The sequence below is a fragment of the Lissotriton helveticus genome, chromosome 10 (genome assembly GCF_964261635.1).
Source record: "Lissotriton helveticus chromosome 10, aLisHel1.1, whole genome shotgun sequence".
Classification (NCBI taxonomy): domain Eukaryota; kingdom Metazoa; phylum Chordata; class Amphibia; order Caudata; family Salamandridae; genus Lissotriton; species Lissotriton helveticus.
This window is the reverse complement of record NC_136071.1, coordinates 199,134,957-199,151,227: the sequence shown is the minus strand read 5'-3', so window position 1 is coordinate 199,151,227 and position 16,271 is coordinate 199,134,957. Positions and strand designations below refer to the sequence as shown.

Sequence of the window (16,271 nt, the reverse complement as noted above, 5' to 3'; positions counted from 1 at the left end):
GCTACTGGTCACTTTAACGGCAGCAGTACTTCTTCGCAGCCCTCCATTGAGAATGGCAGCGGTTTCCGACACCACTCCAGACCTATGCATCCGGCTCCTCTGGGATAGATAGCTCTGGTACTACATTATCCACGGGTGGGGTGGCTCTCCAACCTCTTAAGTTCCAAAGGGTTTGCTCGGAGTCCACCGAGTAGAATCCTTAAACTGTAAAATTGCAAACGTGACTTCCCCATAGAATTGTACAGAGCCCACGGCCGTGTTAGCACACTGCACCCGTCCTCCGTGGGGTCCATCTCCTCACCTGGGGTGGTTTCCAGCGATTCTACGTCTCCAGACCTTGTCCTGATCCGAGTTGTGGTTGTTATACCACTATTTTAGTATATGGTTTGGTCTCTCCCTGGACCCCACTGTGTATTGTGTTACTTACAACTGTTCTATTGAGCTCGTATTGTGTGCTTTGTGTTCTATCCTCATGTAGAGTAAATAGAGAGTGTTATATTAATAAATACATATTTTTATATAACTACTATGTGGTACTCCTTTCATTTGATTAATTCAGGAGGTGATAGTCTAGTAAAACAAGCTGCTTTACATTCCTTCAAGATTAAACATGAAGGCTGCTCTCCACAGCTACCACTAGGATAGATGTCTAAAGATATCTTTGACCTCATACATCATAAGGGTCGTTTGGACTGGTGTAAGTTGCTCACTTTAATTAGTGGACATCATTTAGCAGGCCAACTTCTCACACTAATTATTAGAAATAGTTGTTCAATTATTTCTATAGCTGGTACCATTTTCTGGGGTGTGGTATTAGTACTTGATATCACTTTCTGGTGTTTCCGTATGGGCTAACCAGCCTTCCTACAGTGAAAATAGCTTTTAGGTGCAAGTCACTGTAAGAACATGTTAACTTGAACTTCTACAGGTCCTACTTTTAAAAACCACTCATCCTACCTTGTGAGCTACAAGGCCTACATAGTGGTGTCTTGTTAATATTTAAAGGAAAGGTTTTGACCGGTCAAAAGGTTTTTTTGACTGGCTGAATTGTAGTTTTTACATTGCTACAGTCAGGCTCATATGGTAGGCCTGAAGCCATGTTTGCACTGCTACTGTAATGGATAGCAAAATATGTGCTCCAATCCACAAGTGGCATTTACCTAAGCCCTGAGTACACGTTGTACTATATACTAAGGACTTATAGGCAAGTTAGATATACTAATTAGGAGTGTGTCAATTCAACCATGATTAAATGAGGACCACAGGCACTTTACTACTGGTTAACAGAGGATAAAGTGCACACAGTTCTAAAGAAAGCAACAAAAATAAGGTTCAACAAATGTGAGAAATCTAGGGTGATCATGCAGAAAAGGCAGATTTTCAACAGCCACTACATGTTCAACATATGAAAGTGATTTTGATGAAAAACAATGTTCCAATGGAAAATCAACAGCTAACACTTGTAGCTAACTAGAATTCCGAAGAGTTTGAAAAAAGAACAGCAATGGACATAGCATGATAAGGTGAAGAAGGCAAAGGACTGCTAAGTAAAGAGAGGGAAGGCGAACAGGACAGAAATTTAGGGAGGAGAAAACAACCACTAACCTGAGCTCGGTGACTGCAACATTCAAATGCAACTGTATGGATGGGAAGGGGTTTTGCAATAGTACTTTGTTCAATGAAATCAGACAGAATCTCTGCAGGTTGATCTGGACTGATGAAAAATTAAGGAACATTTAATCTCTACTCTAGCACACACATTCAATATATAAAATATTATTTTAAGTATAAAGTCCATTGAAACAGGACAACAACCAGGCTGAATAGTGTGATCAGTTCAACATCTAACTCTTTGCCCTGTTATAACATTGTATTTGAATCACAAAATTAGTAGTAAAAGGCCCAATATCTGCATTTTTTGTTTGCTTGTACATTATCATTATATTCTCTTTACTAAGAAATTAAATCTACTATGATAGTAGACATTATTGTTGTCAAGGTTCCTTGATTCTCTTTATAGTTTGTCACTTGGGCCCTGTTCTTTACAACCTGGTGTGCTGTGTGTGGTTCCTGTTGGGCAGAGATGTTCTGGCTGGTCTGTTCTAAATATTTTGACGCCTCTGCAGGCACGGCCAGTGAAAGGATATGACTTGCCATACGCAAAAGGCAGCTTTTATGCCTCATAGCCATTCTCAAGTATACCCTGTTGCTACTAGTCTCCACAATCTGTATGTAGGTAATCACTAAAAAGTATCAGAGAAGCATGCAACCAGCTGACAACACATACAGCAGCTATATGCAAACTGACATCCAGCAGACACACATGGGTGCCCAACTAGCATTCTTACCTGCAGACATATCCAGCAGACAGGCACACATACACAAGTATACTCACACATCATGCACCTGCACACCACATCACACGCACAGCTCTGTTCACACATCCTGCACACAGACACACAAACACCATCCTGAAGACACATTATGAGGCAAATACACACACAAACACACACACACACATACCTGTTCACACATTACATACATGCAGTCGTAGATTATGCCATGACAGTGAGAGCAGCATGATTTTCATAGCTGGTCACAGTCATGACAAGACGGAATATATGAGACATCTGCATGTGACACAACTGACACACAACAGTAACTGCAGATTTCAAAATACACAAACCTTTTATTTGCCAAAGTTTAACCTCATATACTGCAGCATAGTATAACCTAAGTCCACGCCACCTTACCTTCCTGGTCATGTGGTGGAAGACTTGCACTTGCCATCTATGACCAACGTAGGTTGCCCAACAGGTATTCGGTAAACTTTCCAAGTTAGGCTTTGAAATACTGTTTGGAGCCTCTGTCATTGTTGACCGTTTGCATTGATATTAATGTGGCTGTAATTGGCTGGGATGCAGAAAGGGAAAGTTGTAAATTTATGGTCCAGTAGGTGTTCTGTGTTAGTTTTGAAATGTTATGGTATGAAGGCAACTGTCTTAGAACAGGTATGTTTCTTGTGTCATATGAAGCAGAGGAGCTACTGGATCATGGAATTCATGGTATAAAAAGTAAAAATGCTGTACAAGATGAAGGACCTAACCGAAGGATTTCAATCTTCGAACCACTTGAGGATAACCAAAGTTCACTTTGTCAGGGAGACAATCATGCATTCAATCTGTTCTAACAACTCCTTTATCCAACTGCACACAAAGCAGATTGACATTGATACATATCTGTTAAATCAGCGTGTATGCCTTGAGAAACTCAGCCAGTGGAAGCAGATTGTCATTGAAAAGGAGATGGCACAAGGTAAGGCAGAGCCCTGTGGAGCTCTGAAGCACAGAGTTCTGGCTCAGAGGAGGAATGGAACAGCTTGATTGCTGAGATTAACTCACTAAGAAAGAGGCCAGACTAGTTTCAATTATTCATTGTAAACTCTGACCAGACTTTATGGCCTACATGTCTAAAGCATCTACTAGAATAATTAAATCAGGACTTCCAGCCCTCAAATGCCAATGAACAGAAGTACAAAATGTCCCTTTACACAGTCTACACCTGTCTGTGCCCATCAGTGGACTTCTGCATCTTTCATGATCATTAGTTTGCACACAATGTTTCTGGCCTTCTATCTTCCCCAACTTCTCCTGGCCTTTTTCTATGTTCATGCTCTCATCTTGGATATCGGACCCCCATTCCCCTCAGCACCAACTTTTTATTGCGCTTTACTGATTTTCTACATATCAAATCAGGGACATGTACGTTCTTATCCCAAAACATTTTTTCATAGTTGAGTAATCTGAGTAACCAGTCCTTTGTATCCTTCTTGACAGTTCTTCAGATCAATACATTTTTCATAGCAACAGCAAACATTTTTAAACAATTTCTAGGCTGTTTTCACATTCATCCCTTTACTGGGGATGGTTATGTCAGGGGACTAAACTGTAGTCTTGGGTGTCCTATCATTTTAGTCAGGGCGTCTCGCCTTACCCCTAAACATTATCTTATTGTTCTCAGTGCCCTGAGTGAATGGCACCAGGCATGTACTGCTCATGGACCTCCTGCTGGCTCAAGAGCTAGGTTTAACAAATTACTCAGTTCATATGAGCAGTTCTATGAGGAAATGAGAATAGAGCAACTTACGTCTGGACATAAAAAGTGATTTAGCGGTCGCAAACCCTGAATTACAGGGTTTGCGACCACTTCACAAAAATCTGAATTGCATGGTTTGTGACCACTAAATCACTTTAGATGTACTAACCCTCCCAATACCCTCGCCCAGTTTTGTGCATGATTATTTCACTAACAGTGTTTGCCTTTGCATGTAAGGACAGTAAAACATTTGCTTTCTTTCAGTTTTGTCTCTGTCTTTACAGTTCTATTCATTTGCATCCTTCTTCAGTGTCTCATTCCTTCTTATGTTTTACCCTCCATTTTTAGGTCGAGCCTGTCCCATTCCGCAGGAATGGATAGGATCGAATTTTAGTGTTGCATCAGGAAAGCTAAACCAGCCGGCGTTTTCAACAAGTGCATGTGATCGTGAACGCGCATCCGCCTGCTGGTTTAGCTTTCCTGATGCAACTCTAGGGATCTGCCCCCTACTGCACGCGCTTTCCATCTGCCTGCCTCGAGCGCGTCCACTTTAAAGCATCTGTTGCTCGGCCTCAGTTCTCCACTTCTCCTCCCCCCTCCTCCCCTCTAATTACATCCCTGTTCACGACCGCAAGGCCGTGCTTCAAAGGGATCCGCAGTCCCGCCCCTAAAAGCTTCTTTCCTGACTCCACTCTCTTCCCCTCCTCTTTACTTTCCTGCTTTTCTTTCGGTTCTCTGTTCGCATCACCCCCTCACCCCCTCCTCTCTCTTTCTCTCTCTCTCTCGCTCTTTCTTCCTCATTTCTCTCCAACTCTAGCCCTTCGTATCCCTTTCTCCCTCTATTTCTCTCCCCACTCTACTGGTAGATTGAGGCCACAGGCACACGGGCAGAAGTGCTCGAAATCGCACCCCTGCTCTTCAAGACCCTGTGCTCAGCGCTCAGTTCACCCCTCCAGGCACCAGCAGTTTCACCGGTCAGTTTAGCACCTTCAATTACCCTCGCACAACGCGGGACATCGCAGATATTATTATTATTATTTTTTTTAGCACTCTAGTCACGCAAGTTGCCATCTCGGTACAAATGTACCTTTCTATTTTCTCCTTCTGCTGATAACTTACAACACAAATGAAGCTCCCAAATCGGCCCTTCTCTACTATGCTGTGCGTGTTTTCCCGGCCGCCTGCAGGCATGTGTGGACAGATGGCGATATTTACTTTCCTGTCATTTTTGGTGACTCCAGATACAGAGAGAACAGATAAGATCGTTTGCTTTTAGCGAGCCTCCCTCACTGGCCCTTAAAACGAGTGAAATTCTCACTTGAATCATTTCACCCTGCAGTTGTGTTTTCAGTGTGCTTCAAGATACAAACCACAAAGCAAAAACATTTCCCAATACCCATGAATTATTATAACGTGCTTTACATTTGTGACCTGAACACGACAATATGTAAATTACAGTGGAATTATTAATATTTACTTGTATTGCATGTATACAGCGTTTACCACTTACCTACATCTTTGCTAAATCGTTTTTTATTTAACACTTGACAGTGTCCCTTCCGCTGCTACCCAGTTAGTCATCACTTTTTACTTTAATAATTTACTCCATTCTGTTTATTAAATGTTTGCCTCTAGCTTGTCTTCGGTGCAGGGGTTATCTTAACTTCGTGTGCTAAGGCACATATTTTTTTCATTACTCTTTTCCCAACCGTACGTTCACAACACAACTTCACACGAACATGAAAGTAAGCCTTCTCAACCACCATCTAAATCATGAGGATGGACTTCTACAGTTCTGGACATTTAACAAAACAAACAAGCATTTGCAATGCAATAGGTCTCGCAGTTGTGAGAGTTTGAGTTATTGGCATTGTAAATGGCAACGCCTTTTATTTACGTGTTGGTTTTTAAAACATAAATGAAAGGCATTGTCATTTACAATGCCAATAGCTTAAACTCTCGCAAATGCGAGACCTATTGCATTGCAAATGCTTGTTGCCTTTGTTTCTTTGCCAGCTATGTTTATTGTAACCTAGTTAAGTCACACCTTCTTCCATTTATCTGTTTATGTACCCTGCCCTGCTGTGTTCCAGTTCCCTACTTGCCTGTCATTATTTTTGTTCTTTTTGTCCTAGATCCATCTAATTAATTTCCAGTTGTGTTTATGTGCAACTTTCTAGCTGTATGCCAAATTATTTGCCATTACATTTGCAGCGGCGGCTTCTCCGCTAAGGCAGAGGAACGTCGCCCCACAGCTCTACGAGCAGTGTAAAAACGGAAAAATAAAATGATAACACAATGTTATTATCATTTTATTTTTAGTAGGGGCAACGCGGGCAGGTTAGGGTGGGTCACCGGGAGGAGGAGTGGCTGGTGCACATTAAGTGCACATGACAGTTTGGCCAGCCGTCTTAGGACGGCCAAACGACATGCGCACTTAGTACTTACTCACCTGGCTGTATTGCACAGCCGAGTGGAGAACTGTCCTAGGCTCCCATGCACTGCCTAAGTGATCAAACAGGCCGTTCAGACCTATCACGATGTTGCTGTCATGCTGGTGACAGCAGCGTTGTGATTGGGTTAGGAGAGTCTGGGAGCCTGTGTGCTACCACAGCAGTCAGGAAGACAAGAGGACGGAGAAGAGGTGGCGGCCGTTCACAGGTAAGTGACCTTTTTTAATTTTTTCAATACCCCGCCAGCCCCGCCCCACCACCCCCCTTCCGCAGCAGTCACCACTGGACATTTGTACACAATGAAAATTGGGATGGCGGCCGTTTCGCACTTGGATTGATTTACTGAAGAACTGGAGCCAACAAAGCAGAATAAGCAAATTTCGATCTACTAGAACAATGGTAACAAAACCTGTGTGGTAGCAGAAGACCAACACTGTCACCAGTGCTCACCAACATACGTGTGCACCCATAAACACACATAAACCAATGCCACCAGTAAAAACAGGTACATAGATGAAACTCAAACCCTGAGTTACCTCAGTGGTAAGCAGTGAGTGGTGCCCGCAAACAGTGTATCTCCCACGTCAATGGCAAAGAAAATTCTGTGTCCGATATCTGGCAGAAGACAATATTTCAATTGGAAGAAAGGCTTTGGAATGTGGACTAGTGGCTAAGCTACTGCCTTTAGAACGTGTGGATATGCATTTAATTCTGCCATCAGCATGTGAATGAAAATTGTTTGAATCCAGTTAAATAAAGTAACCTCCCTATGCCTAAAATATAAGTTTGTAATTGTGAAATGTAATGTACTTGTGTAATCCAAATATGTAAATCCTGCTGTCACGTATAACATCTTGTACCTTCTTCCCCAACAGCCTCAGCACCCCATCTAGATTTCCACTTTTAAATACATAGATACATTTAGAAATGCCTGCTGTTATAAAATTGTTAAAGTAGCCACATGCATCTTACTAAAACTATCGTAGGGAGATTAAATACTTATCCAATGGGTACACAAATTGGTTTGTATTTTTTATTTCTTCCCCGAAACTTTTTCGTACAGTTTTCAGCCTTAATCGGGCTAACAGGGTGCAGACTATATAATACTGGAAACTAGGATTGACGGAAAGGTGATTGGAGCTCCCTGTACCAGGTAAACGGTGATCTTACAGTCCTTCAGCCCCAGAAGCCATTTAGATCTCACTTTGTGCAAGTGGTGGAGACCAGCCCCTCCCTCTGGGGACCTGGACTTATTCTTCAACATCAGATTTTGACCTGGAGCAAGAGAGAGAGAAAGGCAGAAAAGGGAGAAAGTAGCAGGAAGTGGAAGATAGGAAACAGTGAAAAGGGAAAAGGCAGGGAAGAAAAAGAGCCTTCATGAGTGAGATAAATCGACAGGAAGAGTAAAGTGGTGGAAGTAAGAGGCAAGAGTTCGAATCAAAAGAACAGATCGATATTAGACAGCCTTAGCATTCAATTCCTCGGTTTCTAAACAAGGGGTTGGGCCACTCCAATTACTTTTTGTTTTGTTTTTATTAGAACTCCTACTTAAAGATGGAAAATCATAACAGGTTTCAACATTTAAAGGCTTTTATTTTAAAACCGTGGATCACGTTACTTTTATTACCCTGCTTTGAATTTTTACGTAAGTGGACCTTTGGTCTTTTTCTTGTGGCTAATTAAGGAAATCAAGATTTTATTAAAGACCAGGTAAGTTCAAATTATTTCCCTTCTCCCCCATCTTGGGGTCGGTCGTCATGAGTAATCTACACTGTTTCCTTCAATTATAATGTGCTGTTACCTGTTTCACGCAGCTGTCACTTCAGGCTTTGGGAGTTATTTCTTGGTCTTTTTGATGTAGGAGCATCTTGGAGTAATATTCCTTGCCTGTGATTTAATACGCCACCCTGTGGTCTATCCTTGGTGAAGCTTGTCTTCCTCTTTCGTTCAGAAGTGGCCCTCAAGTTCTCCTCTCTACAGTATAACTGTCAATAAAAGGAGGATTGCATGCAGCATTCATGGACCTAGCTTTGTCTGTCAAACATTCCAGCTGCCTAGCAACAGGTGTTTGACATTATTGCATCACCCTGCTGAGTGTGTGGAATTAAAGCAATATTTCAAATAATGCAAGCCCCCTTAGTCTTTATTATTGCTTTTGTTACTGGGGGGCGATATTGCAACAAAAACAAACTGCCCCCCCACTGCTTCAAAACCACCGCCCACCCGATGCCCAGTCCGGCCGGGGTTTTGGAAATAGCAGAGGAATAAGCATGTTTGGTTAACTTATTGTATTCATGTCTTTATACTAATTTAAGGAATGCATCTATAAAAAGCATTTCAGAGGTTGACAATTTGGGTGTCTTACTTCGTTATTCTGTAGCAACTTGCAACAAAATAACACTTGCAACAGAATAACGAAGTAAGGCACCCAAATTGTCAACCTCCGAAATGCTTTTTAAAGATGCATTTATTAAACTAGTATAAAGACATGAATACAATACAATACAATTTTATAAAGATATGAATACAATAAGTTAGCCAAACATGTTTTTTCCTCTGCTATATCCAAAACCCCGGCCGGACTGGGCATAGGGCATTTCCCAGGGTGGCTGGAAGGGTGGGAGGTGGTTTTGCACCAGTGGGCGCCAGTTTTGTTTTTGTTGCAATATCGCCCCCCATTAACAAAAGCAGCAAGTGTTTCCAGCAGTGCTTCATTTGTAAAAAAATAAATAAAAAAAAAACGTGCCATGCTCTCACCAGGAAGCCATTGCAGCTTGCGTCACACATTGCCCCAGCCATGCTGCCACTCATAACAGCACAACTACTCACCATCACTTCTATCAGTATGACAATTCAGACTATTTCAGGCCCCTAGAGCTATAGAAATGGCTTTGGCTGCAGGTGATAGTCATTTGTAATGCATATTAAATTAATAATTAACTGTTGTTGTGGTCATCTCTAAATTAGTTAGATAGCGCCACCTTGTGGCAGACTGTCACAAGCGCAGGTGTTGAAAATTAAGTGGTGGTGCTGAGCACTGAAAACCACCGGCTCCAATTAAGCACTGGTTTCCAGCTTCCCGGGGATAGGGCTGCTTTGGGTTCCCAGTCCAGCCCTGTCCAAAACAAAGGCAATGGACCCATACAGGGATCTGGCAAATTAACATGGACTTATCACACAAATGGGCCACACCTTCTTGAGTAACCAGTTTGCATTGTCCATGCCTCCTTTCTCCTTCAGTGCAAGAAAATAAACATCTGTGATGTTTTCCAGGATTCTGTCTTATTTCCTACTTATTTTAACATACACCTGTACCCTCAGTTTATGCTCATTTGGGTTGTTTGTCAGTGACGCTGATGACATTCATGTCAAAAGCCTAGCTCTAGGAAACCAAAAAGATGTGCCACCTGTGTATTGCCGATTAATAAATGGACGGGGCAGAACTGTCTCGAATTACGGTTGGCCAGGATTTTAGCATGGAGCTTAATTTCGATGTTGATCAAGGAGAAGGGCCTGTATAAAGAGCACTTCTCGGGGATGTCTTAGTTTGAGGAGAACTACTGTTGAGGGGAGATCTAATTTGGGGAGAAAGCACCCTGCTTGGCAACTTCTGCATTGAATGTAAGCAGAAAGGGGATCAACTCAGTATGGATCCACCAGTACTCGACAAGGAAGCAATCAGGTCCAGGCATCTTGCCGGCCAGCATATCTGAAAGAGCAGAGGAGCTCTCCTCTTCAGTGATGGGCTTGTCAAACTCATAGATGAGGGAGGGAGGATAGTAGGCAGCGGAATGTAACGTAATAGGGGATGTTTAACCTCCTGGGGGGATGGAGTCTGCGAGTGTTAAGATCCCGATAGAAGGTAGCAAAGGTCTGCAGAGTATTAGGGGTCCGAGACATGTGGCAACTGACCCCATCCGTCAATTGGCGTACGAAGGAAAACACGGTGTCATGGGTGGTGAGCCAGTAAAGAAGTTTACCCGACTTACCCCCGTGCTCGTAAATATTACACATTTTAGCCCTCCAGCGCTGGCGGGCATCTTCAAGGGCAATTATTTTTATTAAACAGTTGTGAATCGACATTCCAAGTTAGAAAAAAAGGGCAGTGCAGAATTGGATACATAAATACAGTTGTTAATGATAGGGCATACAAATGGTACATAGTGAGTTACAACAGTTTCGGCATCGACGGTTCTTCAAATGTGGGGATAGTTGGTGGGACACATGTATTACCCCGATAGACACACCATTTGCTCCATATAGAGGACCATTTTTGGGGCACCCACGTGCAACGCACACAGTTTTTTCTCTGGCCATACACCAGTCTATGTCTGACTTCCAGGCCTTGTTTAGCCACCATTACACCCAGCGTGACCCAAGTTTTGTCTTTTCTATTCAAATCAGTGGGTTCCCAGATATTTAAAAGGCATCTTTTAGCTTCAGGTCTAACTGGACCTCAATGGAGGTAGAAAAAACAAAACAAGGAAAGACTGAAATCACTGTGCCGGAGAAAGTCATGGCAGGTGCAGCATACAGTACCAAGGAACAGCACCAGCCTCCGAGGGACACAGTCACAAACTAATTTAGTCCCAGGACCATAAAAGTAGGCCTAAACAGGGTCCAGTTCGGAGGCCTCTCTCTCAGGGGTATATGTTGGCGAGGCCCCACTCAGTCAGCTGCCAGTCCCTGCTGTCCTGGCTGTAGGGCCATCATCGCAGTTACAGGATTTTTAAGAAAGGGTCCGCCGCCTCCTCCGAGGCTCAGAAGGCAATCGGTAGTGCCTCGGAACAATCTGCCACTGGGTACTGTTTGATCTGAAGAAGCACGTGAGTCTCTTTTCTCCTCAACCCACTCCCAAGCCTGCTTAAGGATCTCAAAGAAAAAGGACTTAAGTTGAAGAAAGATTTGAGTTTTCCCAGGATGAGTAGTATATATATTGGAGGTTCAATGCCCAAAGCTTTTGCTTGACCTCCGTGAAGGAGCAGCAGCGCTGCTGGAGAGCTCTAGTATAGTCAGGAAATAGCATAATATGTGTTTTCTGGAAAAAAGAGCTTGGAATGTCCTCAGGCCTCTCTGAGGATCGCATCCCTATCCCAAAAGTGTAAGATCCAGGCAATCAAGGGCCGTTGCAGGGGCCCGAAAAGGGGGGTGGGGGGGGGGGGAGGGGGCGCTGGGCCAGGGATTGCTGGGCCCGCTCCACCAAAAACCAAGGCATTAGGGCAAACTCCAGGACCCATGAGCAAAACCAGTCCTCCAGGAACTTAACAGCGTCAGGCATCTCTGTACCCTCCAGGAAGCCCACTATTCACAGATTATTGCAGCTGCAGAGGTCAAAAGGCCGCCACCTGCCGCTTCAGGGTGGTCACATCGACTTCCCCAGAGGACACCCTGCACTTGGCCTCGCTGAATGTGGTAACAACATTACGGAGATCCGGGTGATGAGACGCCTGGAGGGTGGCGATTGTCGAGTACTGTGGTGGCAGGCACGAGTTTACACCCAAATTCCACCATGAGGTCTGCAGTTCTCGGTCCAACAGCGTTTCTTCATTCGATCTTCTTCCTGTGTATATGGAATCTAGTTTCAGGGTCTGGGGATGCCACCCAAATACTAAATTTAGGGGCGTTTACAAGGGAGTGACAGGTAGGGGCCAATGGGCCCCTTACTTGGGGGTGTCTACAAGCTCTATTATGCCCACCTGCTGTCGGAGGGGGACATAGCCCTATCCTTGATTGGAGAAGTCACACCATCTGCAAGATGGTGGGCACTGACAAATATACTTCACCTCACCTCCAGCGCCTGAGGACCAACACCTCCTACTCTTTCTCCGTTTTTACACCTGTCTTCCCACCAAAAGGGGTGAGGACAGGAGGGGGGCCTGCTCCTTCTATCAGGAGAGACTGGGGTTCTGTTTCAAATGCAGCGAGGTCTTTGAAGCTTCCAGCCACAGATGGCTCCTCCTGACCAGGGGGAATTGTGAACACCTTCGCCCATGACAGGCATTGTTCTCGATCTCCGAGCGCACTGGCGCTCACCCCATTAGGTCAGAATTCTGTCTGATGGTGACAGGCTGGCTTCGACCAGTCGGTGACCACACTAAGGGTTGGTAGGTTTCAGGGGACCCCTCTGTAGGAGAGTAGGATCTGCTTCCTATGGTCATCCCCACTTTTTTGCTGTGATTTTCTGGTTTTTCGACTTTAGTGAGCTGTGGGCCTGCTAATCAGACTCACCGCCCAGCTGTTCTCTCTCTAAATTGATACCATGTACTTTAGGTACATACTTGATTGGGTATTGGGTCACCTTTGTGAGCCCCTGTATAGTGTACCATAGGTACCCAGGGCATAGGTGCATCCAAGGCCTACCAGGGGCTGCAGCATGTATTATGCCACCCCTGGCTGGCCATACGGCTGGCCATACAAACTGACACCACAGGCTGATCACTCAGCTTGGGTAAGGTGGTGTAATCACCCCTTACTTAGATATAGTATACCTATATCTACCCATATATATATAGACACATATGCACCTATAAGTCACTCCTATGGTAGGCCTCGACAATCCTGGAGGCAAAGTGCTTGGTTTTATGTGAGAGCGTGCCCTAGCATGAGCTGAGCCACTCTGCAGCTTTTGGAACCATCTCCTTATAGCTGTTCTATGATATAGCCATACCATATACTCTTAAGTGCATTATAATCCTCGCGGTTAATGCTAACTTTGGTTTGGCTTTATCAAAACATGTTGTGTGAGGTGTCAAACACTTTGGAATACTACCCCCCCCCCACCACCAATTCTGGCGACGGGGGTAGCATTCCACCCTTCTAGAGGGAAAAGATATGTATGTTACTGCTTTACCCGGTTAAAGTTCAACAGAACCCCAGCATCACAAAATGGATGCTGCTGCCACAGACACAAGTCTGACCTCCTGCTGCTGGACGAAACTCCGGCAGAGGAGGCCTGGACAATAGTTTCCTGTCCAGGGAGGTGCCAGCACCTCCCCAGACAGGCAGATGTGTATTGGGACAGGGAGGGCTGCATCAGCAGATGCTTTTTGAGACACTGCCTGGGGCACACAAGGTGCTCCATGCATAGCCCGATTCAAACTAGTTGCTGGGGCACTCCAGCCCCGCTCTGGCACTAAACTGGATAAAGGGAAAGGGGTGTAACCACCCCCTTCCCAGGTCCACCCATAGGAGGGACCTAGCAGGTAATCCAGCCCCTTAGCTTAGTATAAGTATAGGAGCTGTGTCCCCAGGACTTTAGATTATCCTGGAACGAAACCTTGATACAGAACTCTTGGACCTTCGACGTTCTATTTTGACTAGAAGACTGAAGACATCTCCCTTGTGGTCAAGGAGTGACCACCCTGTGCAAATAGGCACCATCAGTAACTTGCCAGTCTGCTTTGTCGATGCTTCCGCCGGAACCCGAAGACTCAGCGACACAGGAACTAGACTTCTAGACTTCTCCAACTCCGACCCACATCCACAGCAAAGATGAGACCCGTGGCGGACACGAGAGATGTGGGACCGGACACCCTGGACATCCTGCATTTTGCTAACTGCATCGACTCCTGAGGTAACTCGAAGTTGTGCATTGGGGTATGAGAAGCCCCAGACCCGAGCACCATTTGCACCGAAGCTCAGCCCTCCACACTCCACAAGCGCCGCGTGGGGCCCGCTCTTGCATTTCAGCTCGACGCATCTTCCCGGTTGCTAGCGCGTTGGCTAGTGAGCCTCCTGAAGACAAACCTTTGAAACCAAACTGCTTTCCTGGTTGCTCCAGGTTTGCTCCAGCTTCCCTGCAAAGGAGAAGCTCCTCAGACCTTGCTGGTCTGACCCGAAGCCCATCTTCACTTCCTGCGTGGATTGCATTTGCCAAGGCTTGTTGGGTCCAGTCCAGATACTGACACTGCAGTCAACTAGATCCTTTATGGGACAGCTCGAATCTTGCTCCTGGTCATCATGGACACCTCCTAGTCCTCGTGGCTGCAGAGACAAGCTTCACCTCTTCACCTGAGATCATCGCGACATCGCCTGGTTCCTTCCTGATTCCTTCCTGGTCACTGACTAGTGACCCAGACTCTGTCCCCTCTGCTTTCAGGTTCTTCACATCTTCGATTCACCCTTGGATCAACCCGGACACTCTTCCTCTGGCCGCCTGCAGCACTTCTTTGCAGATCTCCATTGAAAGCATCAACGAAACCAGACACCAAAAGGCACCTATGCACCCGGCTTCCCTGGGTGAGGTAACACGAGTACTCCGGTGCTCCCATGGGTCTTGACTCTCGAAGTGTCCTAGTCTAAAGGGGTTTTGTCGTAGTCCATCTGGAAGTGCCCTTAAACAGTAACTTTGTAACTTTTACGTTCTCCATTATAAGTCACTGGTAACTCGCGACTGTGTTTAGACACTGCATGCGTCTTCCATGGGCCTCCTACTTACTAACCTTTGGTTGTTTAGTGTAGCCCCAGCGATTCCCTGGGGCCTAGGCCTACTCACTGTTTCTGTTGTGGTTCTTATACCACTTACTTAGTATATGGTTTGTGAGGCCCCTAGGGCATAACTGTATTTGTGCAACTTATCGTATGCTAATTGAGTAACTTCTGATGTACTTTTACCTCTGACCTCATAAAGAGTGCAGAGGGGTTGTGTTAGAAATAAATACATCTATATTTGATATATACCTTGTGTGGTGTCCTTTTATTTATTATTCAAGGAATTATAATTGATAAAACAGCTTGCTTCACATGCTCTATGAAGTCTTAGCCTATGACTGCTGGTCCATGCTACCACTAGGATAGCTTGTCTATAAGGTTGACTTTACAACCACCATCAATAAGGGTTGTTTAGACTGGTGCAAGGTGCCCACTAGAATAGTGGACATCATACGCCAGGCTAACTTCTCACACCCTCTATGGGGGTCCTCTATGTGCAATTATCAATAAATCTGACACTGGAATTAGTGCAGGTATATTAAGAACAGCTGTTTGATACCAAACATCCCTTAATACAGTAAAGCCATCATGGGGCTGGGGAACTCATAATGACGAGTGTCCACAACCCATGTACTCCTTATGGCTTCCCTGTTCCCTTACAATATCCAAGAATAGAAATGGATACTGCAGGGGCATATCTGCTCATGCAAATATGTCCTCACAGGAGATATAGTGCACCCTTCCTTAGGACTATATGGCCTGTTATAAGAGGATCTTACCTATTTTCGACAGTGTCTGTGGGCATGGCACACAGGGATGTGTGCCATGTTGACTCTTCAGTTTTGTAAGCACCAAGGCACGCAGTTTGCAATGGCAGTGTGCATGGCCTTGGTGAGGGGACCTTAGGGTTGCACAATTTGTGCTGCTCCCTTGGGGTACCTCTTCAGTGCCAATGCCCTAGGTACCAGGGGTACCATTCACTAGGGGCCTACAAGGGGTACTGAAGTTGTACCAACTGTACAAAAGGTACAGTTTAGGGAAAGAGCTTATGGCACAGGTGACCTGGTTGGCAGGAACCCTGTGCACTTACAGTTGAAATTACTTAATTTTGCAGGAAAAATATAGGGGCTAACCATATCCAAAAGAGGCACTTTCCTACACCATGTTTTCCAAAGCCACTTTCAAATCATGTATCGCCTTGAGTATAGTGGCCAGATCAGGTTGGGCGTGTCCCAAAGAGTCTGCCACTCCGGAGGATTCCCCAGAGCCCTCAGGCCCCATCTACATCGTAGT

At 44.9% G+C, this 16,271-nt stretch overlaps 1 protein-coding gene across 3 annotated transcripts in view; it reads right to left on the bottom strand.

Moving 5' to 3' along the window:
- The window catches only part of VWA3A (von Willebrand factor A domain containing 3A), a 528,715-nt gene that overhangs the window by 415,116 nt on the left and 97,328 nt on the right, over positions 1-16,271 (bottom strand). For all 3 annotated transcript variants that reach the window (XM_078665117.1, XM_078665116.1, XM_078665118.1), the window contains exon 10: positions 1,606-1,714. In XM_078665117.1, the coding sequence (XP_078521243.1) occupies positions 1,606-1,714 (109 nt within the window). The remainder of the gene's footprint in view (positions 1-1,605; positions 1,715-16,271) is intronic.